Source organism: Zonotrichia leucophrys, chromosome 1, assembly GCF_028769735.1.
Source record: "Zonotrichia leucophrys gambelii isolate GWCS_2022_RI chromosome 1, RI_Zleu_2.0, whole genome shotgun sequence".
Classification (NCBI taxonomy): Eukaryota; Metazoa; Chordata; class Aves; order Passeriformes; family Passerellidae; genus Zonotrichia; species Zonotrichia leucophrys.
In genome coordinates, this window is record NC_088169.1 from 33,546,172 (window position 1) to 33,572,656 (window position 26,485).

The 26,485-nt window shown below is 37.8% G+C and overlaps 1 protein-coding gene across 1 annotated transcript in view; it reads right to left on the minus strand.

Moving 5' to 3' along the window:
• Window positions 1-26,485, minus strand: part of OCA2 (OCA2 melanosomal transmembrane protein) — a 182,747-nt gene that overhangs the window by 48,255 nt on the left and 108,007 nt on the right. The window contains exons 20-23 of the mRNA XM_064715016.1: window positions 16,870-16,997; window positions 12,224-12,283; window positions 11,564-11,668; window positions 1,314-1,407 (exon numbers count right to left, since the gene is read on the minus strand). Of these exons, the coding sequence (XP_064571086.1) occupies window positions 1,314-1,407; window positions 11,564-11,668; window positions 12,224-12,283; window positions 16,870-16,997 (387 nt within the window). The remainder of the gene's footprint in view (window positions 1-1,313; window positions 1,408-11,563; window positions 11,669-12,223; window positions 12,284-16,869; window positions 16,998-26,485) is intronic.

A 26,485-nucleotide genomic window follows, 5' to 3' on the forward strand; every position in this document is an offset into this window, starting at 1 on the left:
TTTTTCTGACAAACATCTATATGACGATATGGTGATCATTCCAATCACTGATTTTACAGAGGAACAGATTAAAGTCACAATATAATGATGAGTAATGACAAGCTAAAGAGATATTCCTCAAATGAATAACTGGTGTGAAACTGTCCTGCCTTTGCAACATGCTCTTAAAACTCAATCTGTAAATTACATCACTGTAATCATTGTTAGGTATTAAGGTCACTTGTACTCACAATCACTTAGCTGAATAAACAAACCTGAACTTATATTGTACACAAAACTGGGTTTACTTATCCCTGTGGAGTCACAGGAACTGTTTGGAGGGGCATGAAGGGGAAGAAGGGGTGAATTCATGGTGGAACACGATGTTATTAATTTTAACTTTATATAACTTAACTACCTAAATATTTAGGGATCAGCCAATAGAATGTAATTAGCATTAAAATTTTAAGTAGTAAAAAAATAGTACTAACTTTCTTTCTGATTTAAAACTTACACATTTTAATGGCACTTAGTGGACTTGTTATATGGAAACATTGTATTGTAACATCTTTACAAGCCATTTCCAAAATGTAAAATCATCCTTGCAAGAATTAATTTTAAAACTACTGGATTGTTATCCTCTTTTATTCTTAGAAAAAATAGAGACAAAATCCAGGGCCTACAGTACATACATGCTACCTTTTTAATTAAAAAAATTAAAAACAGTCATGAAAACATATCCTTCTTTTGTGCTAATATACTGACAATACCCAAAATCCCAGTTAACATCAAGATGGGCACTAGAAGAATGGCTGTTAGAGTCATTATTAAAGGTACATTTTCCAAAGACTTAAAAAGTATTTTCCTTACAGTGATGAGTAATAAATAGGTCAGCAAATGGATACTGAAATAATTTCTGTATCCAAAACCAGCCAGAAAACCTTCCAGTGACTTCAGCAGATTTTGAATCAAGCATTCAGATCTTAACTATTATACATTTTCTGCATCTTTTCAATGAGCAATGATGGCTTTCTGTTCTGAAAGCCAAATGTATCTTTGTCTTTTCTCTCACAAAAGATCAGAGCCATATAAGCACCATCTGGACTGTTTCTATGTCTGTAGATTATGCAGATACAGACTTCAAACACAGACTGCAAAAATCCTATTGTAGCAGCAGCAGCTCAATGGGATCTTCATCCAGGAGTGCTTTGAAGTCAAAGGAGCTGAATCAGGCCCTCCATATGCCTTGCACAGTAAAATGATTGAACCAATTGTGCCAGTTTATACATGCAACAATTGTTACCTTATGTCAGCTTTCTCACGTAAACTCTTACCTCCAAGGCATGCACCCATAGCCAATGAGAAGATTAATGGCTTCATAGGCAAGTTAACATCTGGGTCTTTACTCAGATTGAGAAGCACAGGAATCTGTGTTCAAGAAGAAAAGAGAGAGAATCAGAAGACATAATCCAACTATCAGCACAACAGAAGCAAAGTTCATTAAAAGAAACAGTTAATACCACCAGTAAGGCCAAAGAGCAATTGGGGGGGAGGAATTTTTTTTTGCTCTTGATGTTGTTTTTCTTAATTAGTTTCTTTGCATCATATGCTTGACCTTTGCTCATTTTTCCCCACTGACTGTGCTAGTCCCATAGCTGAGGAGAAGCTATTGACATTAGGTCAAGCCTGACACAAGTACTGCTAACAAAACTGAGACTGTCTTCAGGGTTTTGAATGCCTTCCATAACACCTTCCTAGGTCTACAGGGAGCTGACAGTGACTATAAATCAATTCTCCTTTCATTTCATGAAAGCTGAAGAGATGTATCTCTGTACACAGAGATGTATCTCTTCCTCTCGCTGGAGATGATGGTAAAGGATGCCCAGACCTTCACAGTGGCTGTAGATCTTGAGTTAGTAACCAAAAAATTACAAATCCTTTTTTAATTAAAAATATCTGATTGATTAGGGAAAAATTGAGAAAACTCCATTTGGCAGGTGTCTGAATTCATAAGCAGATCAGAGTTATTTTACTTCCTGTTTCAACATTATATTTACCAGAGAATGTGGATTTTGTTTACTAGGAAATATTTGCAAATGGTCTAATGCCCACCAGCAACTAAGCACCATGTGGTTCCCATCTCATACCTCCCCACATCTCCCCTTAGAGAGAAAGAATAATCAGGAAAAAAACATTAAACCTTATGGGGTGAGATAAAAACAGTTTAATGATTGTAAAAATATTATAACAATAATTAATAATTATCATGATAGCAAATAAGATTTTTATTGTTATTATTTATTATATTAATGAAAATAAGGGACAGAAAAAGGAGTACAGTGGAAGATAAATTAATTCTGTATAATACAGTTGATCACTACCTGCTGACTGCTGCCCAGCCCATCCCTCAGAAGCAATTGGTGACAAGTGGACAACTCCCTACTTAGTGTGTCATTGTGTGGCATGGAATAACCCTTTGGCCAGTTTGTGTCAGCTTTCCTGGTTATGGCCCCTCACCCACCCTCCAGTTTCTTGTGCTCCTGCTCCCTGGCACAGCATGGGAAAATGAGCAGTCCTTGACTGGGGAAAAGCACTACTTAGCAATAACCAGAACATCAGTGTGTTATCAAAATAATTCTTGTAGTAAATCCAAAGCACCGCACTGTAGCAGCTATTACTAAGACAATTAATTCCATGCCAGTCAAAATCGGAACAGTCAGTTTTATAGATTTCATTTAATTGCTTTAGCAAATAAAATTTAAAAAAAAAAAAAAGAAAAAAAAGAGAAATATAAAAAAACCCTGAAAGGTGAAATAAGATTGGTAGGAAGGCATCATAGACTTCATTAGCCAATTGATATAGAGACCAAAAGTACAGCAGGCAGGTTTTCTAGCCAGATCTAGCACTAGTTCTCAGCCACTAACATTCTTCAAAGCTAAACAACTTCACCTTAGTTCAGAAAAATGGTTTGAGTCGAACATAATTTTGTGACTACTTGGTTTGAAAAAATGGTGTGATCAGTATCTGTAGAGAGAAAGTTATTGGGAAGGGGACAGGTGACAATATCATTCTCCTGTTTTTAACATGTTCGGAGGTTTATGGGGAAAAAAGGCAAAGAGAAAGAATAAGAAAATGTGGAACAGTAACATATGAAGCAGGAAAAGATTTGAGAAAATAACTGTGATATATCTTAAAATTAATGCTTTCTCAGAGTCTAGGAGTTTTGGTAGTGACCAGAGTTATGACTTTTAATCTTCCAATTTGTCATTTTAATGTATTTCACAGTTCATTCTCAAGGGGTAGACCTCTTCTGCTTCCTGAAAAATGCTTTCACTTTGATGGCTGAGTGATGCTCAGCTTTATTGACTGCATTTGTTCTTTTGGTATGGAGCAATATACAGGCTTAATGAAGAATTACAACCTTTTTCTCAAGCCTCCTACCAGTGGTGCTACTCATCCCTCTTAAACCCTCTTATCGATTAGCCTAGATAAGCTAACTTCTAAACAATTATTCTTGAATTTTACATTGCCTGAAGATGTCTATTTCTATTTTAAGGCCTAAAGAAGGTTCAGCATGCTCAACATCTTGACTGTTTTTTCATGAAACAGTAAATAAAGATGTCATTTCTATCACAAACTTTATTCCTTTCAAACCATCACAGCTAGAACAAGATAAGCAGTACAAAATTAAGTTATATTTAATTAAAAACAATTTAGTTCTCAATATTTACTATTGTTGAGATCAGTCCTAAAGCCATTGGCGGACAGCTCCTGAGAGCAGAGCAAATCATGCCCCACACCACACCAGTGCACCAGATGTGCAGAGAGAAGACCAGAGGAGGGGCTCTGGTACCGCTCTATCAGTGAGCATCTCCTCCTGGGATGAGCAGCAGGCTCACAAACAGGGAAACCCTCTCAGCTATTTCTGCTTTCCAAGGACAGCACTTGTACAAGTAATTGCACACACCCTCATTGTGCAAGAAGAGTCACCTAAGCAAGTTACCAGGTCCTATAGCTGCCCAGTGCAGTAGAATTCAGCAGGTAAAGAGTGGCCCAAAAGCACTGGTTAATATTCAATGTCCTCCTCCTCCAAGCTCAGAAGCACATCCTGACAAAGGAAAAATCAGGCAAAAATGCCAGGAGGCCTACATGGAACTCCTGGACAAACTCAAACACAGAAAAAAAGAATCTTACAGAGGGTGGAAGCAGAGAGAGGTATCCTGGGAGTAATAGAGAGAGATTGTACAAGCAGCCAGCAATGAGGTTAGAAAAGCTAAAGCTCTGAGAGATTGAAATTTGGTCAGGGACATCAAGAAAAACAAGAAAAGCTGGTTTAGGTACCTCAGTGATAAAAAGAAGACTAGGGAAAATGTGGAGCAAGGAAATAGGAGACCTGGTTATCTAGGACTTGTGGAAAAGGCTGAGGTACTCAATAGTTTTTCTGTCTTGGTCTTCACCAGCAAGAGCTCCAGCCACATTGCTCAAGTCATAGAAGGCAAAGGTAGAGACTGGAGGAATGAAAAACCACCTGCTGTAGGCAAAGATTAGGTCTGAGACCATTCTAAGGAAACAGAAGGTGCCCAAATCCATGGGACCCGATGAGATATATCTGCAGGGAACCAGCTGAGGAAGTGACTAAGCCACAATGCATCATATTTGGGAAGTCATGGCAGTCTTGTGAATCCCACTGATTGGAAAAGGGGAAACATAATCCTCATTTTTAAAAGAGAAAAAGAAAGACCTGGAGAACTACAGGCCAACCAGTCTCACCTCAGTACCTCGCAAGGTTATGTGGCAGATCCTCCTGGAAAGTATGCTAAGTCAAATGGAAAACAAAGTGATTTATGGCATCCACTATGGCTTCACTAAGCATAAATGGTGCCTGGCAAATTTGATAGCTTGGGCCCAAATTGGAGAGGCATGGATATGATGGACCATTTGGTGGATAAGAAATTGGCTGGATGGTCATACTTAAAGACTTGTGGTCAATGGCTCAATGACTGAGGGGAGCCCATTGACAAGTGTCATTCCTCAGGAGTTGATATTGGGATTGGTGCCATTTAACACTTTTGTCTTCAATATGGACAAAGTGTTGAAGACCAGGTTACACAGGGCTTTAAAAAGCTTGGTCTGGTGGATGGTGTTCCTTCCCATGGCAGGAAGGTTGGAACTGGGTGATCTTAAAAGATCTTCACACCTAAAGCATTCCATGCTCCTATGACATTTTCTGGTTTGTCTATTTGTGCATGTCTATGAAACAGCAATTCACGCTGTTATTTTAGAGACTCATTGCTGCTCTACACCATGAGACTCTACTACACACACTTCACTAAGAACTGCCTGTGGCAAAGATGTCTTCTGTGAAAACTGCAGAAAATATGCATTAATAGAAAACAAACTATTTGTAGCTTCCCAAATTGTTGATGATAGCTCTGTCTCTGCAGACAGGTACAGAGTAGTCTTGCACTTTTACCGAGCAGTGAAATGCAGGACATCATAGATAATGCTGGAAGGGCAGAGGGCAAGGAAATTCCAAAAATAGAGCTGGCATTAAGAACATGAGATGCAGGAGAAACATTCAGCACTGCAAGAGAAAAGCATCCAATAGTGTTGGAGACAATAAACAGTGGGCCAAAAATTATTTACTTTCTAAGACCTGTCAGAGACTAAGTCACCTTGTCAGCCAGATGATTCGCAGAAATTGTTGCTCTATATTGAAGAAATAGTATTTATACTCAGTTAAAACAGGGATTTACTGTGGCTGTATTTTTATTTCCGGTAATAAAAGAAAATTACAAAGAGATGGCTTCAGCATATATAGCTGATAAAACATGTAAATTAAACTAAAGAGCATCTGGGTAATAACATCATGTCACTTAAAAATCTAATGGCAGAAATTCATGGCTATTCAAACATGACAATACTAGGAAAGTCCAGGCCTTGAAAATCAGGAAGTCTGCCTGTCAAAGAATCATTGTGAGTTTAGCCTGTTGATAAAGGAAAAGAAATATCAGAGGTTTAATAGAATGTCACATAGGGCATCAATAGAGCATCAATACGCTCATTATGCAGACAAAGAAAGCTGGATATGCAACATTACAAAAACCCTTGCCATTCAAAAATTAAAATGTGAGAAATAGCCAAGCTCCTGTTTATGATTTTTTTTATGATAGAACATTATCATGGTGTTTCTTAAGCAATTCTCAGGTATAACTATATATACTGGATTTTCAGCTGGCAACACAGATTATATTTGCTGCTGGCAACACATCCTTTTACATGCAAAGTTCACAGAGTTTCACACAAAGTATTTCTCATACTCAAAATTTGGGACCCTGAAACTGTAAAAGGACCAGTTGTATCAGCTGAATGTTCACAAGCCCATGAAGCATGATGGGAATCGTCCCAGAGTACTAAAGAAGCCAGCAGAGGTTATGGCAGAGCCCTTCTTGATCACCTAAGGTCTTGGAAACCTGGGAAGTTCCCTGCTGGCTGGTAGCTTGTCAATGTTATTCCAGTTTAGAGAAAGAGCATGAACAAAGACCCAGAGAAACACAGACCTGTTAATCTTACCTCAGATAATGGAAAAAATACAGAAAAGATCATACTGGTTACTGTTGAAAGGCATTTAAAGAGCAATACAATCATCAGGCACAGCCAATGGGGACTCACAGTGGGAAAGTCCTGTTCAACTAATTTGATATCCTTCTATGATAAAGTCACCCTCCTCATGGATGAAGGGAAGGTAGTGGATGAGTTTTTCTGGATGCTAGGAAGGCTTTTGATACTGTTCCTCACAGCATGGACAAGCTGTCCAGCTGTGGGTGAGCAGGTTCACAGTGCACTGGGTGAACCCCTGGCTGAAGGGCAGGGCCCAGAGGGCTGCAGCATGTGGGGCTACAGCTGACTGGTGACCAGGCACCACAGATGTTCCTCAGGGTTCTAGGGCCAGTTCTGTTCAGAATATTTATCTGAGTATTTAACAATCTGAAAGCAGGAGTTGAATGCACCATTAGCAAGTTTACTAATGGTACTGTACTGGGAGGTGCTGTTGACCCTCTTAAGGGACTGTATGAAAGTCCTTGAGCGTGTCCAGAGGAGGGCAACAAAGCTGGTGACAGGGCTGGAAGCTGTGTCCTGTGAGGAGCAGCTGAGTTGGTCCAGTATGGAGAGAAGAGGGCTGGGGGGGTGATTTCATTACTTTTTATAGCTTTCTGAGATGGGCAAGTAGAGATGGATGTGCTGAGCTCCTCTGGCATCCAGTGACAAAATACAGAGCAATGGCTCAGAGACACATCATAGCACATTCAGACTGGACATTAGGAAGCATTTCTTTACTGAGAGAGTGGTCAAATACAGGAAAAAGATTCCTAGAGAGGTGCTCAGTGCCCTAAGCCTGTCAGGGTTTAAGAGTCATTTGGACAATACCCTAAATAACAGGCTTTAATTTTTGGTCAGTACTGATTTTCTCAGGCAGTTGTATTGGATGATTGCTGTGGGTCTCTTCCAAGTGAAACAGTCTATTCTATAATTCTACAATACTTTTATAAAGTATTTCTTTTACTTGGTGACAAGAAACAATTAATTGTCCTATCACTTGGAGATAGCTATCACAGTTGCCAGGCATGCTTATGCAAAGAAATGCAATAAACACTCATGCAGACATATATTTAATTAGGGAGCTGGATTTTCACTTTTCAATTTAGAGTGAAGAGGAAAGTCCTGGGATTACAGTTCATTGGGCAATTCTCAACTCCTCCCCTCCCATCTTATTTTGAGGCAGTTCATTGTCTTTGCATACAGGACAAATTATTAGAAATAAGCAATTAGAAGACATTTCAAAAACTGTTTTGTCTTCATGCAGTTCCAATGCTCTATTTTAATTTTTGAAAACACAGAATTTTGGCAAGACAGAAAAAATTAAAGTACTCAACCTATGATGAGCTAAGTGCACTCAGAAATTCATTCAATTGTTTCTTGTAGGGTATTATTTTTGTACAGCATCCTTTGTAGCAAAAATAGACGCTGGGTTCTGCCCTCTTCACAGAGTTTTCCATTTAGCAACTTCCATACATGAATTCCATATGGTACTGACATTTTTGTTTGTAGGCTACACCAGATTTACCCTTGTCTAGAGCAGAGAAGAATTTCACCAACAAAAGTGTTGCACTGAAAAGGTATTTTCAAGGTAAGGCACTTCAGATAATACACTGATCTGACTTTTGTACTTTCAGAATATTTAGTAAGAGAGAAATTTTCTCTATGTTGCTGAAGGCTCCTGAAAATATGTTCACTCTGTTTAAAGACATAAATATTTTTCACTCTAAATTATACTCATCTTAAAATAACCAAAAATATTTATGTTTTGTTCTTAAGACTGCAGATAACGTGTTGTGTTTTAGGATAAGGAAGAATCCTAATTTGCTTACATGGATACATAGAATCTCTTAAAAATGCCTTGAATTTCTTCTAGGAAATAATTTTCCTTATTGGTTTTCATTACTTCAAATCATAAAATAGTTTATTTCCTAGAATTCTGTGTAATGCTGGCTCAGGTAATTCTAATTCCCTTTTCAAAATATCAATCTACAATTTCCACTTTTCACATCCTCTTAAAGTAAGTTAACTGACTGTTAAGTCAGCTATACATTTTCATGTTGTCAAACCTGAAGCTTTACATGAAGCAGTCAAATTTAACCAAACACAGATAAAGTGAAACTTTCAGTCTCAAGATCCATTAATTAGGCATTAATATTTCTTCCTTTTTCTTTTCTATACACATAGAAAATCATTATGAATCTGATTATCTCACTAATTCAAAAACAGAGACTGAAAGAAAATTTTGGACGGCAATTTTGGACATCAGCTTGTTTTTTTAAAGGAAACACAACATCACAGTTACAGAGCTATTTGAAGGTTTTTCTGTTTTGATTCCCTTCAGCTGTTCACCTAAGTCAAGACTCAGGCTCTAATGGAATTGTGTATTTCTTCCATTTCTCATGTAGTTCCTGGGTCAAAACACTACACACAACAGAAAATTGAAAGAGTTCACATCCACAGTGCGTCCAGCCCAGGGGGGCAGTCACCTCACACAGAAGACTGTTGCCTCCTCAATCCATTTCTGAGTTACTACTCTGGTTGTTCAGCCCATCTCCTCTCCCTGCTCCAAGTCTGGACAACATGCACAGCATATTGTTTTAGGGGATGAGGGGAAGACCTTATCCAACAGCAGAGAGGCAGCATTGGGGGACACCTCAAGTACAAATTGATGCTTCTCTTGAAGCTTCCCACCCCTGAAGGAACAACACAGTGTAGCTTTCCAGATGCCCTCACTATCACAGTAGTTTTTCCCACAGTCATCTGGGGGCTCAAAATCAAAAGAACTGGCAAGACTGGCTCATTACTGAAACATGGGACAAAAATCATGGTATGACTGTCTTTCTAATGTAGAAATGACACTATTAGCATCCTTGACTGTGAGTTGCCATCAGGCCTTTCATCATCTCTGTATGATAATTAAAGAATCCACATACAAGTCAAGCAAGCCATTATCCCATGAGACTGGTTTCCCCTTAACTCCTTCTGGTCAGTGGCAAAGCCAATGTAGGCAGAGGTCTGTGATGTCATCCTCCAAATGCTTTAGTCATAGTACACAGCTGATATCTATGAAACTGCCCAGATTTTTTTGTATCTGAAAGAACTTGGTGGATTCCACATCCCAAGCCAGCACCTGGTCCATCAAAGCTACAACTAATGAAAAATGCAGGAGAGATTGACCCATTGTCACGACATTGGTTCACCACTGAGGGAGACTTGTGGACACCTGGATGAATTCACTACATCTGTCTTTCATTATGATGAGTGCAGGCTCATTTGTGGAGCTGGAATCTTTTCCCAGGAAAGGACAGGATCATTCATGGCTACATCACAGCAGGTGCCCCATACTCCTACATCACTAGGGAATGCCAAACCAAACTCATATATAGAAATTCCTGATTAGTGAAAAGTCATTCTACAAAAGAGTTGGTTTCAATATATTTTATACTCCTCATCAGAAGTTCATAACTTTGGTGCATACACTGAAAAATAGCCTTCCAAAACAAAGTACTGCTTGTTTTAAGAGTATGAACATAGTATTAAAGAATCAAAAAGAATTTTAAATGGAAGTTTAAAGATCTTGGGACTTAGCTACTTAGGAACATTCTGTAAGTATTTTCTGATGCAGAATGACAAAGGCCAAAGTGCAAGCCTATTCACAGAAGTAGATCAATCTCAACTCTAGTTTGCCAAGTAGCACATTAACATCTTAACACCTCAGCTAATGACTGCTTTTACATAGGTGAGAATATGCATGCATTTTTCTTCTTGTCTCTTCTCTCTGCCTACTAAAATAAAATTAAAATATTGTAGCAGTCTCTTATGTCCATCCTATAACAAAATTAGAAAAATACAAATTTTAAATAGCTTAAAATGTTAAAAATGGTTCCCTTCCTGTCATTCTGTTTTTGCCACCCTCAAAGATACAAAAGAAATGGTCCTCAGGCATTCCAAAAGATTCTTGCACTTCAGTCCCATTTCCCAAAACATACTCATTTCATGGTGCTGTTTGGTACTACTCCAAGCCAATTTTTATGGACTAGCTGGGTATTAGACAAAAATCTTCTAAGTGAAGATTTCTGCACTATTGCTTAGTAGTCCTCAAGCATTTGCTGGGAGGTTACTCATCCCAAAAAACAATCTTTCCTTTCACGCCTGTTGCTCACAGTCTGTTGTGGTTAAATCAATATCATTTCACAGGAAACACCATGGTAATCAAAGTAAAATACCATAGCAATATATATTTATAGAGTGGTCACAAATCTGCCCAATTTGTCATATGCCCTACAAGAAACGTCTTAAACCTTGGCACAGGTTGAGAATGGACATGACCATCCAATAATGGACAAAGAAATGTGAAGAAAAGATATGCTGAGAAAGAGCTGTAACAATGAAATATTAGTATGGTATAATGAATGGATTATCACACTTTAAACAGAGAACTTGATTGAATAAACCTATCTGAGCATGCCATAATTTGTTATAACTTGATACTTTTTTTGATATTAAAGCTCACCTGCTGACAAGCATTTGTTATGCTTAACATAATTTGGTGTTTTTTAAACTAATTACAAAAGTAAGGTAGCAATAAAAGGTATGGGTGTTGAAAAAGCATTAGCATAACTACTGAGCACATAGAGGAAAAACATTTATAGTAGTGGATGGATAGCGACATCTTTTCTTTCCATCAAAAAGAAAATTCTATTTTTCAAGTATGTATGTGGATATAAGAGGAGAAAAAGCAAAACTGCAGCCAAGATAGTGCCTCTGGTTCCACAGCTACCTGCAGCTGCAGGGGTCAATGGCCAGCAAGATGCCTTAAGAGCATGAGTTAGTTTCTAATACTGATTCAATCTCACAGGATAAAGTAAGCTACATCACAGCAGAGGTCAAAAATCTCAAGAAACCAAGCAGCAAATTGTAATCAGGAAGCTCAGCTCCCTTGCCAGCACCTGGAGGAGGATGTGCAGTGCTGCACAGAGCTTACCATTGTAGCTGTGAAGGGGATGTTGTCAATCACGGAGGAGGCCAGAGCAGACACCCAGAGCACTAAAATAATGGCCACTGCCAAGCGCTGATCCTCAGGAACCACCTGGAATTGAGAGAGAGAAAATTATAACTTTGAGATCAGTGTAGTTCTGTGTGTCCCCCATGGCGTAATTGCACGTTCTTTACAGTTTTAATTTATTGACAGTTATTATTCCTTTAGGCTCTGAGATAGGAAAGGCATCTTAGATAAAATAGCCTAACATTTAGTAACACAATTACAGCCCTTCTTCCAAGAAAACAAGGACAAATAGAGGTACAGAGATTGATATTTCGAATACTCAGATTTCACACAAAAAATACACAGTACAAGTGTGAATTTTGACCTTTAGATGTTTATACTTTTTTCACCTTTGCATGTTGGAGTTTTAGACTATAAAAAAAGCTTTTCTATTGCATTTATGGCTATATTTATTCTGGCTGTGGACAGATATATACATATTAAATATCACCCAGCCAAAGTATGACATCCTTTCTTGATAGTACTGATGCAGGAATGCAATCACTACCATCAAATTCAAAACAAAATTATTCTTTATTGTTCTACTGGAATAAAACTATTTTTCTTGCCTGTTAAAAATTATACATATTTTAAACATACCTTTATCAACAAAGCTGTCTGCTCTCCTATATAGTCTATTAAGTGCAGATGAGCCAAAGCCTGGAAAAAAAAAAAAAAGGACATGGATATCAACTAATGAAGTACTTACTTTTTGCATGGCGTACTTACTTTTTTTTCCACTGGATGTAAAAAAAGGCAATAATTTATTCTCATTTACAAGATATTTATATTCAACTCATGTAGCTTGTATAGAATTCATTTTAGGCAAGAAAAGATACAACAGAAATTGGTGGATGTATTTGCAAAAGTGAGCAAAGGTTGCACTGAAATAACTTGTAGTGTTATTCAAGAGCATGGGACACAAGATCAGAGAATGGCTGAAATTTGAAGATTACATTATTCAGTGGATACATGTCTTCTGAAAACCTGAAGACAACTGATTTTAAACCAACTTCCCCAAACCCACAATATAATAGAAGTATATCATATGTTTCAAAGGCTGGATGAAATCAGGCATCTCATGTTCAGTCTCAGAAGAAGAAACAGGAAAACAAATTATATTTCTATTTTATGACTATCTCTGACCCCTTCAAAAAGAGACCCAAAAACCTACAACAAAAACTACCAAAACCAGTATCCATCTGCTAAAACCATGACAGAGATCTTGGGTCGATGGAAATTGGCACAGAGGCAGCAGCATCTGAAAGGCAGGAAATCCATCTCTCCAATGTCCAAGTTAGGCACATGGACTAAGGAGGTGAGCCCTGTAAGCACTGGACCCCAGGAGAGCCTGGTCAGAGTGCTCTGTCCTCCCTGTGAGAACCATAACCAGTTGTACAGGACATTTAGACAGCATCCTGTGGTGCTACCACAGATGGAAAGATAAAGGAAGGCTTCAGCCTGGTGGTATTAACTCAGATCTCTCCTTGGGCACACAGAATACAGAGTCTTCACACCCAAGAACAGTGACCTATTCCCCTGACACACAAGGTAAAAGGGTGATTTTAACTTGTGAGTACAAGCCCTTAATTCACTTTGGTTATGTTTTCTTTTCTTGTAGGCATGAAGAACGAAGTACTATTTTCAGGTTTAATAAGGTATATCTATTTGATGATGTCTCAGTTTCTCAGGGGAGAAAATTACATCATTTTTGATTTAGCCTAGACCACGCTGGTTGGCTTGCTTTCTTTTTTTCTGTCAAGAAAAAGAAGCAGTCAGCTGCAATGCCTCCATTACTGACATCAGTCCCTCACAGAGCTGCAGGAGTCAGTATTCACACAACACAAATCTGTATAATCCCCCCACCTGGCAGTCAGACAGAGACTGCAGTGGGAAAAAAAGCATTCAATTCACATGCTGTCAAATTCCATGACAGATGCAGACAAAGATCCCAATAGGCATCTAGTGGTGTGGCACAGGACACTGGCTTGTCAGTGACTAAGGTGCTTTCATTCAGACTGGCAATTCCTGTACCTGCAGCTCGAATGGACCACAGCAGAATAACAGTGGCTTGGGTATCACCAAATCACAGTAAATTTGGCCCAGAAATATTAATTTTTTAACAATACATTGAACAAGAAAAGGTTTATCTACAATTAAAGATACAGCATGCAGAAAACAAGCAGCAAAATAGGCACATATCACTTACACTTAAAAAAAAGAACTTTTTTTCATTATTTTGTCTTCCGAGGAGAATGTTGCCTAAGAAGTTAATTCTTGTTGTTGATTTTGAGTTACCATTTTCTTTCTAAGCTATTTGTGTTGCTTTATTAACTCAAAGGCTATGACAGTGACTATTTAAATGTATGTAAAAGCAATATTCTTAATGAACAGCAATAATTTTTGCATCATTGCTATGTTCATGCTTCAAAATAAACTTCTAAACAGATAGTTGCCAGCAATTAGGGCTCAGATTTACATTCAATTAATATTGCTGCCTTATTAATTATCTACTAACAGCAACATTCGAAATTAATTCTGGAACTCAAAAAGAGACATTCAGGACACACACACCACTCCTGCAAGAGAGTCTGCAGGTAGCCCATCTCATTAGAGATGGTGACAATATTAATCACATAAATAATTTTAGGATGTCTCTATGATCTCCAGGCCAATCTCCTGCAAGCACCTAAGTGCAAGTCATCAATTAGCACCCTGCCACTGCCCTCCCCTGCATGATAAATGCACAGAGGGTCTCCTGTGTGTCTTGCTGTGTCTTTTAAGAGGAGTAAGCATTATTGCACTAATTGGTGCCTTCAGGCACACTAGTTCCTGTGGGGGAGTTCACAACAGAGCTTTTCTGCAGAAAGACATCTTGTGCCATTTTAAAACAAATTCTAATTTATGCCTAAAAATTTTCATTAATCCTCTTGTGGCAGTATGTCATGATGACTCTTGTAAATAAACTCTGCCTGAAGGAATTAAGGTAACATGCCAATTTCTACTATAAAACTGAACAAAGAACTGTAATCCTGAGAAGCATAGGGACTTATTTTACAGAGACAGAAGAAGCAGAAAGATTTTTATAGCATGTAACAGCCACTTGTGGATAAAGATTAAAAAGACAGCTGTAAAGATTAATTACCCAAGGGACACAATAGCTAACAAGAGAGTTCCAAGGATTTCCAAGTTTTCAATTGTAAAAGATGCACCAGACTGGACTGATGGACCCCCAAAGGCAGAACCTTCAGGAGTTCCCCTGTAGTTCAGGAACTCAAATCACGTTTTCCAAAATATCTGGAATTCAAATAACATTTTCCAAAATTACTTGCAGCCTAAGTCCCACACAGGTTTTTAAATGTGCCTTTTAATAGGAAAGAGAGCATTTGCAGCAGCAGGAAACAGCTTCAGACTGGGAGCTATCCAAGCTGAAGGATCACCAAGGGTGAGCAGTATGAGCTGGCAATTTCTGGATACCCTAGACTGTGGAAAGATTTCTTATACTTCAATGTATATCTTTGTTTTGACCAGTCTCTTCTTGACACTGGTAATCTAAAGGAAAAGAAAATAACTTGGAAAGGAGTGCCACCTACTAATCCAATAGATTCAGATAAAAAATAGCAGTGATGATATACACAGAACATTTTCTCATTCATTGTGGGGAAGAATTTGATGTCTCATATTTTTTTTCTTCACTATCTCGACAAGTTTCTTCCATGACCTTAAACTGCTGTTATTCTAGAAAGCCAGGAAAAATATTATTTCATTAGCAAACTGTTCACTGGTGACATGAGAAACTGAAAAAATGAAGTTCAGTGAATTATAATAGTTGTATCCAAAGTCTGGCAGTAAATGGCAAATGACTTCCTGAGTATTTTACTATGGTATTGTGCAGAGCACAAAACACTCAAATCAGCCAGTCAATCCAAGTTCAAACAAGTACATCAGGGAACATAACTAATAAACTGTTACAACTGCACTAGACAAAATAAACATGGCTTCAGCACTGATTGCCTATAAGAGCTAGAAATTCAAGGTTTTATGGAACCTCATAAAATGGAGGACTAAAAATTTCCTGTTCTAATGAGCATACAATAAATCAATATTTCCTGATTAACTTTAGACTTAGTAGCTCGCAGAAAATTTCATAATGATAATCAGAGTTTCCACTCATCTTCTTGAAGGTTACCAGATTTTGACTTCCAGCTTGGCATTAATTAGAGTCAGTCAGATTGGTTCTTGTTTCCATTTGCTTCAAATGTTGTCCCTGTTACTGCTCTTGATTTTTAAAAATATTTCGATTTCCAGATTCTTGGGATCTTTGCAATTATTGGGAGGGAAGAGGGGAGGAAAGGAGGCTGTATGAGCAAATTAGTTACCACAGGCTTTTCCCAGGCTTCTCACTCAGGCAATTCACCTGCCATGGCAGTGTCAGTGGTCACTTGGGTATTGTCAGTCATGTGTCTACATTATTACATCCTTTAAACCCAACAATTAACAAATCAAAAATAGTCAGCATTCTAGAAGCCTACTTAAAAAGTTAATGAGAGCATCCCCACCAAAAAAAAAAAAAAATCCAAATATTTATTTGGTGTAAGAATAAACCCTCTCAAGCCATGCAAAACATCAAATAGGGAATAAAAGGGGATACAAACATGAATGGACATGGATGCTGTCAAGCAGACAAGCATACAGAAAATACACAGCAAGATATCAAGGCATTTCAAGAGCTGAATATTTTTTAAATTAGCATTGCAAACTGAAATTCAGTGTTATTTTCCTTTCAAATCACACTCCCATGAAATATCTTAGACCATTTGGTAGCCAGCATGTAGCAAGCAGACAGCACTAGAAGCATTTTTCAACTCTAGTTTAATCTTGTTCTATTATTTTTCCTATCATGTGTATAAATAATTGTAAACAAACACATAAATACACATAAAATATCTGCATACATAGACCAACAATAAACCCAGAAACTAAAATTTAAATTATAGAAAAATGATTGTGTCAGATACATTCAACAAAAACAGAATATGGAAAGAGAATGAGACCAAGTTTATAATGAAAATTTAAATAGGAAAGTGGTCCAACTAACTTTCATTCTCTGCTATTCCTCCCTGTATTATCATAACTACATTTGATCAACAATATTCTAGTGGGATTGAACTAGCAGAGGCCTCTCTCCAGGAACATAATTCACATTTGAAATCTTTTTCAATTCTTCAGGCTTTAGAGAATATTACCTCCATGAGAACAAACAATGCTGCAAAGAAAAGAAGGGTTGCCCACTCAACTCTGTTCAATATCATCTCAAAATCATGGATGTCTGCTAGCACCAGCAGCCAAAGGGCTCCCAACATGGCAATCCAGCCTGCATGAGAGAAAAAGAGAACAATAATTTACACTTCACAGACTTGTTATGTGCTAACAACATGTAAGTTACAGTATTGTGATTTTCAAAGATTTTCACCACATTCTCACTTTGCAACAAGGAAAAGTTCACAGATATCACAGGATGAATGGTCTCTGTTTTCAAGTTAAAATAAAATCTAAAATAAAAAGAACAATGCAAGTAAGAGAAAGTTGGGTTATCCCAATGATCAATGGGTTTGGATCACAGGGAAACCTTTAGGTATTTAGGAATAGTGAAAGATTCTGCAGCTCCTGAAAGGCTGGCTGCATCCCCTGGACCTTGAAGACTCAGTGGCTGCCTGCTTTCAAAGATAACCAGGAAAGGAAACTCTCCTTAGAAAATAAGAGAGATTTGGAGCAAAAGAAGCTCTCCTCAGATATGATCGTTCTGTACATCTTGAAGTATTTTAATACACATATTTAGGCAACTGACAGAAAATGCAAATCAAATGCACAATTAGCCAGAAAATGTAAGTAGCAAATCTCCTGTCTGAGCAAGACTCACTTTCCCTCTGCACAGTTAAAATTCTTTCTAGAGCAGCTTGATCCCTCTGGTTCATTTATCTTATAACTCACAGAGTTCCCAAAGCAGCAGAGGAAAGAAAACTGTCAGTTCTATCTACCACAATTTTTCAATAGCAAAGTTGATTTGCTGTATTATAAAACAAAGCAAATCTCTTAATGAAAATTAAAGTTATTTAGTCTGTACATAAAGGAAAGCTTAATGGAAATGCACTGCATAATTTTCTTCTGACTGTTGTCTTGGCCGTTTTTTGAATTCTGTTTAAAAGCAGTGGGGCCAACTCCACCTTAAATAAATATGATGACAATTCCTGCAAGGGAGAGTAGGTATGTGCTGATTTGAAGCTAAGTAGCAGAATTTTAAGTACTATTTTCTAAAATCCTACTTGACAACATACCATTTTCTCACATACATTTTGAATGTAATTACAACAAAGTGAAGAATTAAAGAATTTCTCAGTACTTATGGGACAACCTGTGCAAATATCTTGGTATTATTCCTACCCTTCTGTCTCCAATAATAATGAATCAACTAGAACATGCTATATGGAGATAACAATTAATCACTAAAGTTAATGAAGTAATACAGAATTGCAGAAGAGGTGGATGGAGCCGGGCATTTTCTGTTACCATGAGTGTTATCAGCACACATTAGCTTCAAGCATGCAGCTTTGCATGGGAACCGTGCTGCCACAGTTGCTCGAAAATACAGACAGCAGAAGTGTCACCTGCTTGCTCAGCAAGGTACGGCTCTCAGGGAAGGAGAGAGGGAGAGGGAAGAGGAGAGGGGGAGGAGATGGAGAGAGGAGAGAGAGGAGAGGGGGAGGAGGAGAGGAGAGGAGAGGAGAGGAGAGGAGAGGAGAGAGGAGAGGAGAGGAGAGGAGAGGAGATGAAGATTTGGTGATTAGCAAGTGAAGGAAGGGAAAAGACTGAGGAAGATTAGGAAGAGGGGTGAGAGAGGAGAGGAGAGAGAAAGAGATAGCCATGAGAAAGAGAAATAGAAATAATTTTTAAAAATAACTTCTCATTACTCTAGTGAAAACAAAGCCCATTTACTGCTCCACAGACCACTTCCTTTACTGCCTTTTATTGCCTCTGCTTCACAACAATTGATGTCCCAGAAAGAGAGCTTAGACAGAAACTGAACCTAAATTCTATTTCTACCTGTTGAAGAGGATGACAGTTTCTATTTCTTTTAGGGGAAAGGAAATGAAATTTTATTATAAAATGCAACTTGCAAATTTATAATGCATTCTTCATAAGAAAAGATTTCCATGTCTTCTGCCTGGTGCCAGGAAAAAAAAAAAGTACAGTAGAAATTGCTTAAGGGCTTTGCTTTTCTTATACCCAGTAGGCAAAACCACCTTTGGAATAATACTTAGCTCATGCTGAGTGGAACACAATTGCAATCCTACTCAAAAAAAAAGGTTTTTTTAAAATAATCAAGTAAATGAACTTGAAAATATAAAACAATCTAATAGAGAAAAATAGAAGTTTAGAATTTGGAGGTAGGCAGGAAAAAGAGAAAGAAATTAGGGAGAAAAATTGCTGTGTAATTTGTAGGCCTTTCAAATGCTACAAAGAAGAATGTGCGTTCCTAAGCAAAAGTAATTTTGACCTACTACCTCACAGTAATACGTCAGAAGCATAACAAGCTTCCTCTGAACAAAGTGAAAATGTGGACTCTGCATGTTCACTTTATATGCACAGAATTTGGAGTAATGCATTTAAGAAGACTGAGAAAATTTCACTTTTCTGGAAACTGAAATGGCACTTGAGACTTTGAACTGAAAACCAAAGTCAGGGTAACACTGCATGTTCCCTCTGATGGCCTGGGCAAATTAGCAGGCTACTCAAGACAGGTCAAGAGAATACATTTACATAGGAAGAGATAAAACTGCAAAAATCCAGGATGGGAAGCAACTGGATGCCAAATAGTCCTCCAGAAAGGACTTGAGGAAGACAGTGTTTCACAACTAAATCTCATGGCCCACTGACATACTGAACCAGGGCTATAAATAGTAAATTCTGTGAAGCAGCCTCTGCTTTCCTCATCCCTGCAAAACCTGATATATAATGTAAGGTGCGTACCCATTAGGAAATCTGAGGCAGGGAAGGAAGCACAATCAACAGCCTGAAGAGCTGATTTTGAGGAAAAATGTAAACAATCCAGGCTACTTAGCTCAAAAATAAGATGATTTAAGAGGTCCTGACAAATCTTCAGGTAAATACCAGGCTTCCCCAAAGGGCAGAGAGCAACCCATTTGTGTCAGCAGTAGTGGGTAGGACAAGAAAGAGTAAAAAGAAGATGTTAATAGCAATGACAATGATTTAGGCAACACAATATTCAGGGTCACACATTTATAGTAATTGAAAAATATTTTTTTTTAAAAAAACATCTAGACCAGTTTCTGCCAGATGAAAATATAGTACCCTGCTCTGCAAATAGATGGGAGAGACACACTGATTTTTCATGTTTTTCTCAAAGTATGATTTTAGTTTCCTGTGTTTTTTAAAGTTCTTTTTTTGTCATTGTAGCTTAAGGGTGCATACCAGTTCTCAATGTAGTATATGCTTCATCATCCTCTTATACAAGTATATAAAAATATTGGGGTGAAAAAGTTAAATCAACATATGGGCAGTAGTGCTTGCTCTTCTCATAGAATATGTTTTATCAATACTTCTAAATGTGAATGAAAATGTTCCATATTTTGGTCTATTCAAATTATTATTTATTTTATCAGGAATCCCTGAAAATATACATTCTGAAATCTTGCTAAATATTTCTAAGAAGCACTTGTTGCCACTGGTAAGTGCTCTTTTATCTTTAATATTTTTTTTTTAATATAAAATTACCCTCTCACAAAGCAAGTTGCTGGTCTTTTGAGCAGTCTCTTTTCACAGGCTTAGCTTCATGGAAATCGTTTTATATTCTTTGGTATTTTTAGCACCATAGTTTAAGACAACTGCTTAGGGGAGAGAACAGTGAAGGTGACAGTCCAAGACTTGCACCACACCAATAAATACTTGGTGCAATACAAGAGGAATAAAAGGATATGGGAAAAAAACGGTGGAAGCTATAACCCCATGCAAGGCAAAAGAAGCAGGATCCTATGTTGATACAAGGTAATTATACAATAAAAATCAGAAGCATTGTGTAAAACAAGGTAAAGAACTGACTGCTCTGTGATCTCAGATCATCCCATGTGCCTTAGGATGTGCTGGACTTTGTTCAATAGCTGTAATAGCATGAAGTCAGAATGTGAAATCATATTCAGCATTGCATTGTAATGCCAAACCCCAGCTTCATTAACTCTCCAAACACAATTTTATAGATGAGGCAGGATGGCTCTCAAAACAGAACACTGTGAGCAAGAAACCTGGTTAGACATTTCTACAGCTGGGCACTCCATCTCCAGAGATGAGCTGACAGATATATAGCTGTCTATATCACACCAGTGTGTAAGTCTGAAAAATTACAGGGTGCTCTCAGTAAAGGTCACTGCAAACAAACATACGCTATTGTCATAGCCTTATTGACTCTAGTGAACAAAAAATAATTTGAGGGGCTGCAAAATCAAGATAAGGGAAAGGTCGGCTTCTCTAGAAGTGAGCAATAAAGATCAAAGGCTGCTGTAGCAGATGCAACTGTTACTGGTCCTTGGTTTTTTCTTGTCAAGTGTGTGGGCAGCTGCATGGACAGGGATATTGTATAATGCATGCATGATTATCTATTTTTAATGACAACCGTGACATTTCAAGGTTTTTGAAAACTATCCTAAAATAAATTAAGACTGCAAGGATCATGGAAAGCAGATGTCTTGTATGTTCACAAGCAAGGTGTTATGCTGACAGGGTAACTAACATCTGGACCAGACTTTCTGAGTCTGAGTCAGTGCTGACTGCATTAATGTAGCTTCGTTCCCATTCTCATTATTAAAATACTATCATCAAACTTATTTTTAACTCATGTTTATGTACACTCTACCAGGAATGCTTTCGACATGACTATGAACCAAAGATGTATGAAGTCTCTCAGATACAGTTATGTCCATTCTCATTTTTAATAAACAGTTTGCATTTTCACAGCACAATCAAGTCTCTATGACTCATATCAGAGGCCAGCAGGTCAGTTCCATGCAGAGCTCTTCTTGACCTCAATGTAAAAGTACTAGACTGCCTAAACTAACACCACCACGTGCCATGACACATAACAGAGTAAATGCATGAAGCACAGGGAGGGAGGTTAAGAGCACTAAACGAGGACAAATATATCAAACTCCACTGGAAATGGTAGCTGATGGGGAAAAGAGCTGCAAGCAGTCCCAGCATGCACACATACAAGGATCTGGAAGAGTCTCCAGAAAAACCTGTAGACTTTGAAAGAATACAGCTTAAAATGTTGGCTCTAATCTTATATGTCTTTCTATCTTGTACTGGATGCATTTATCAGAGGCTACAACACATTGCTTTATTTACCATTCTCAGATCAGCAATTAAAGAAATAACTTTAGTCATGGAAAGCAGAATTACAGCTTCATTTAGGTGGAGCATTAATGGAAAATGGTAAAGGAAGAAAGAAATTGCCACAGACAAGAGTCCCTGAGTACCTGCAGCTAAAAGAAGTACATGAGACAATAAAAAAGATCCAGGTTTATCAGTAACTCAGTAAGTGGCTAGTTATAGATGATTGAGTAAACCTATGAAATGGTCAAAACCCACACTTCATAAAATAAAATCAGGTATAATGTAGAGCTGAAAATCAAATTTGAATAAGTAAAGTGTGGCACTTCAGAAAATATATAAAAATGGGCTCAAGTGAACTCAAGCACAGGAAGTACAAAACCACCAACATTATTTACATTTTTGCAAAGAAGAGGAAGACACCCCTAACTTGTCATCTCATATAGCAAAAACCTCAAATTATCATCACTGTGTTGTGACTCCTTCCAGCCTAAACGTGTGATGCTTAGCACCCTGGAGAACATCAAAGGGAGACCATAACAACAGGAAAAAAGGGCAATTATACTGGGATTATTCTTTTGGGTTTTGATTGGATTTTTGGGTTGGGGTTTTTTTGGGGGAGAAGGAGAAGTTGTTTGGTTGCTTGGTTGGCTTTTCACAACAGTCTATACTACATATTGTTAATGAGGGTTTGTTTTAATTTTTTTATTGATTAGATATATTGGACTCTAAGTGTTAATATTATCATAAGATGAACAATAACTGCTTGCTTTGTTTGCACTGGTTACAATTTTTAACTTCTTACTGTTAATAAATTCTCAGCTCTAGATATAGAAGATGTTCCCCTTTTTGCCCAGAATATTACAAGCTTAAGAAGACCACGGAGACTTTGAGAACAGGAGCATTCTGCCATGTACATAGAAGGCAATCCAAATGTTTTGGAGGCCAAAGCCATTTACTTTACTGAAATATGTGAAGGAGTTTCCAGGCAACTAGAGATTATTCAGGATGGTATTTTTAGCTCTACAGAAAAGGTCCACAAATGTTACATCCCAAGCTTTGCATCTGTTTGCCTAGTTTATCAAGTCATGTTACAAAGCTTTCCAAAATAATGAAACAAAATTTAAATTAAAATGGGGGGGGGGGGGGGAGGAGGGGGAAGAGAGACGAAGAAAATAAAATAGTCATTGTGATAGCTTTAAATGCAGTTGACAATAAAGTATCATTTGAGCCATTACTTAGGAGTCAACACCTACAAGCTTTTATCAGCTAAAACTTATTTATTCCCCAGTCTTAGCTAATTTCTAGATAAATGTTAGCTTAGTGACAAATTAAAGACCAAATGTGCACTTTTCACAATGAGGATTTAGTGACATAGGAAGTGCAATATAAGATGTGCTAAACTTAATGTCACTCTTGGTATCTGGCCGACGCTTTCTTAAATCTAGATTGTTCACCAGTTTTTATATCTTAATAGCTGTCTGTCTCAACAGGATTTTTTGTTTTCTTAGACATTAAAAAATTATACATCAGCTTATTAAACTGGTCTATGGTTTTTGCCAGATATTTTATAAAACAGCTCCTCAATAACACTAAGTAGCTCTATAATAAATATTTCATCTTAACTATTGCACAAATTAACCTGAAACCAAACAGGTTTATATAAGCACTTTCTTTTTTTTCTTCCTCTCCATGGGGACAAACATGTTTTTAAAGTAATTTTTTCTGTTTCTGCAAATATCGTTTTATTGTTTGTAAACAAATGTCATATTTATGCAATTCCACCATCACACAGAATAGTGGCAGAACATAGTTCAATCTATTTATCTCTGATAAGACATGGGGAAAAATGTTCCAGTATAAAATTTCAAAGTACAGAATTAAGAGCCTTTGACATCAACACCCCTCTCATGCTAATGGGATCTGTCCACACCTTCTTCAACCCTGTGCTCTTGTACAAGGATATATAAATCTTTTGGATCTGAGGAATTCTGCTGCACTCTGGGAGGCAGGATCTTTCTCACAGGCCTGTGGAGGAGAGGTTCAAGTTTAAAAGCACTTTCACCATTCTAAAGAAGCGTCTTAGCGCAAGTTCAAATGCACATACATAGCCTATCCTAGACCCCATATAAATCTGGGGTGGGGAGTGAGGGAAGTTTATTAGAGCTCTTCTTCAGCAGCTTCCTAGGATGCATCTTCAGAACAAAACCACACAGACTACATTTATTTCCCTTGTGGAATATTGGAGATTTTTACTTTACATAATCACATAATTTAGACAAAGATCCCTAAGTTAAAGACTTCTGCCATTGGTTACAGCACTGCAACTCATGCAAGCTTTGACACACACACATACTGACCCTACAGATCTGTCTCAAAGCTGTTAGCAAAGAATCATTCCTGCAGTGTGCTCCTAATTTAAATGTTACAGAAAATAAATGGATTAAGCTAGTTGTTAGAATCTTAGTAGGTTGTAGTAATGGAGAACTGGCATCATAGTTTCTAAGTAAATATTGGTTTGAAACTTCATACATTCTAAAACAAATGTAAGGAAGTTTGTGAGGCTCTCTAGGACTGTGCAGCCCTCTCTTCCTCACTAAGCAAGCTATCTGATAAGTGCCACTCAATTTCAACTCTATGATAATTATTGGTTCATCTATGTAAATAACAGTGTAAGCTGAAAATTGCGCATGTCCACTGAAACATGTGAAAATCAAAAGCACGACAAAAATCAAAAGCACATAAAGAGGAGAAACTTCAAAACTTATCCACTTCCCTTAATTTGAGAAGTGACTCCTCTCTCCAGTAAAGAAAAAAATTTTTGTTATAATTCGCATAATAGTCTCTGTAGACATAATGGAGGGAGGAGGAGCATTCAACTGAGGCCCTTGCCCATTGGGATATTTAATTTCTCATGTAAATGTGAACAAATTTTCTGTAAATTATGGAAATGAGTCAATAAATATGGCAACTGGTATTCAAAGGAGTGACAATATAACAAGAGTCTTCCATATCTACATCAAGTACATTTCTCCTTTAATGCTCTAGCAATAAAATTAAGAGAAGTCTACACAACATAGTGTACCAAAAAAAGCAGAAGTCAGTTTACATAAAATGAAAACAGTTATTTTCCTACTTCTCCACTATTTCAATCACAGTTTTAATATGTTTCAAAAATGCAAGATACAATTAATTGCCATAAACAGCAAAAAAGAGATCTTGAGACCCTCACAAGTAACTGTAGCAGAATTTGCAGACTTAGTGCACAATCAGAAGTTAAGGCACATCAATATAGAGGACAAGAGAAAGTTTTGCAAGAGAAAGAAGTCTCATCGAACAAGATAACCTTGTTTGTAAATATGGAGGAATTTAACTTTAGTGCAAGAATGATGAGGGAAATTCAGATCTAGGATGTTTGCCTGACTGGAGTGACGTAGAATATTGATTATACACTTTGTCCTAGTGCCCAGAATGGTCATAGTGATCATGTTAGTTTCTTGAATGTCCCTAAAGTTAGTTATAAGTTCCTCAATTTGGGGAGTTTGCTAACACTGCTTTGGTTAATCACACCAAAGATGAAACCAGGCTGAATAACAGCTGTTGACCTCCTCCACTGAATAGTGACACACCCAAAGATTATTCTGAGGACAGATAAATATTGATATCTGAAGGATCACAGATGCCCATGGCACCAAAAATACCAGAATAGGCTCAGGTAGTAGCATTTAGACACCACTCCTCTGTACAAGTGAAAAAAAAAATCCAAGACAGCTCCCTCCAGTGTGCAAATGGCAGTCCTTAATTATGGAAGAATTCAGTGAATCCAAGAGATGTCTCCCTGTTCCCTTGCTTAAATAATTCATCAAAGGAACATGAGAAAAGCCATGGATGGTAACGCCATAGGTTCACCTGTGCAAGGGTCATGTCTTTAACAGGAAAAATGTGGGCAATAAGGCAGGAATTAATATACAAATAAGGCAAAACCACAATTGTACTTCAAATAAGGCATAAAGCACAATTGTATTTCTCCTGGCATTCCATCCCTGTTTCCAGCAGCCAAAATTGAGGCAGCATCTCCTCTCTGAAACAGGAGCTATCTCATCTCTTTACTCTTGGGTTTTCACCTTGCTCCTTGAATATGAGAGCAATAGAGTTTGTTGCAACCTCTTAAAGGAGAAGAAGACATTCCCATGTCTCAGAAACTAGTGAGCCTGGCCCTGGAAAAGAGGTGTCCTGAGGTGGAAGAGAGCAAGAGTAAGAGCGTCTGCAAGAGCAGGCTGCCTGCATTGCATGCAGAAAGCAGAGAGGCAGGCAAAAGCAGGGCCATGGACATAATGGATCCCTCCTCACAGACACTTGAAGGAGCTGCACAAAGTTCACAGCAGCTCAGCAACTCATTGAACTGACTAAAACCAAGTCAAAGATAAAGCAGCTTCCCCACAGGAGAAGAAGGAATTGAGC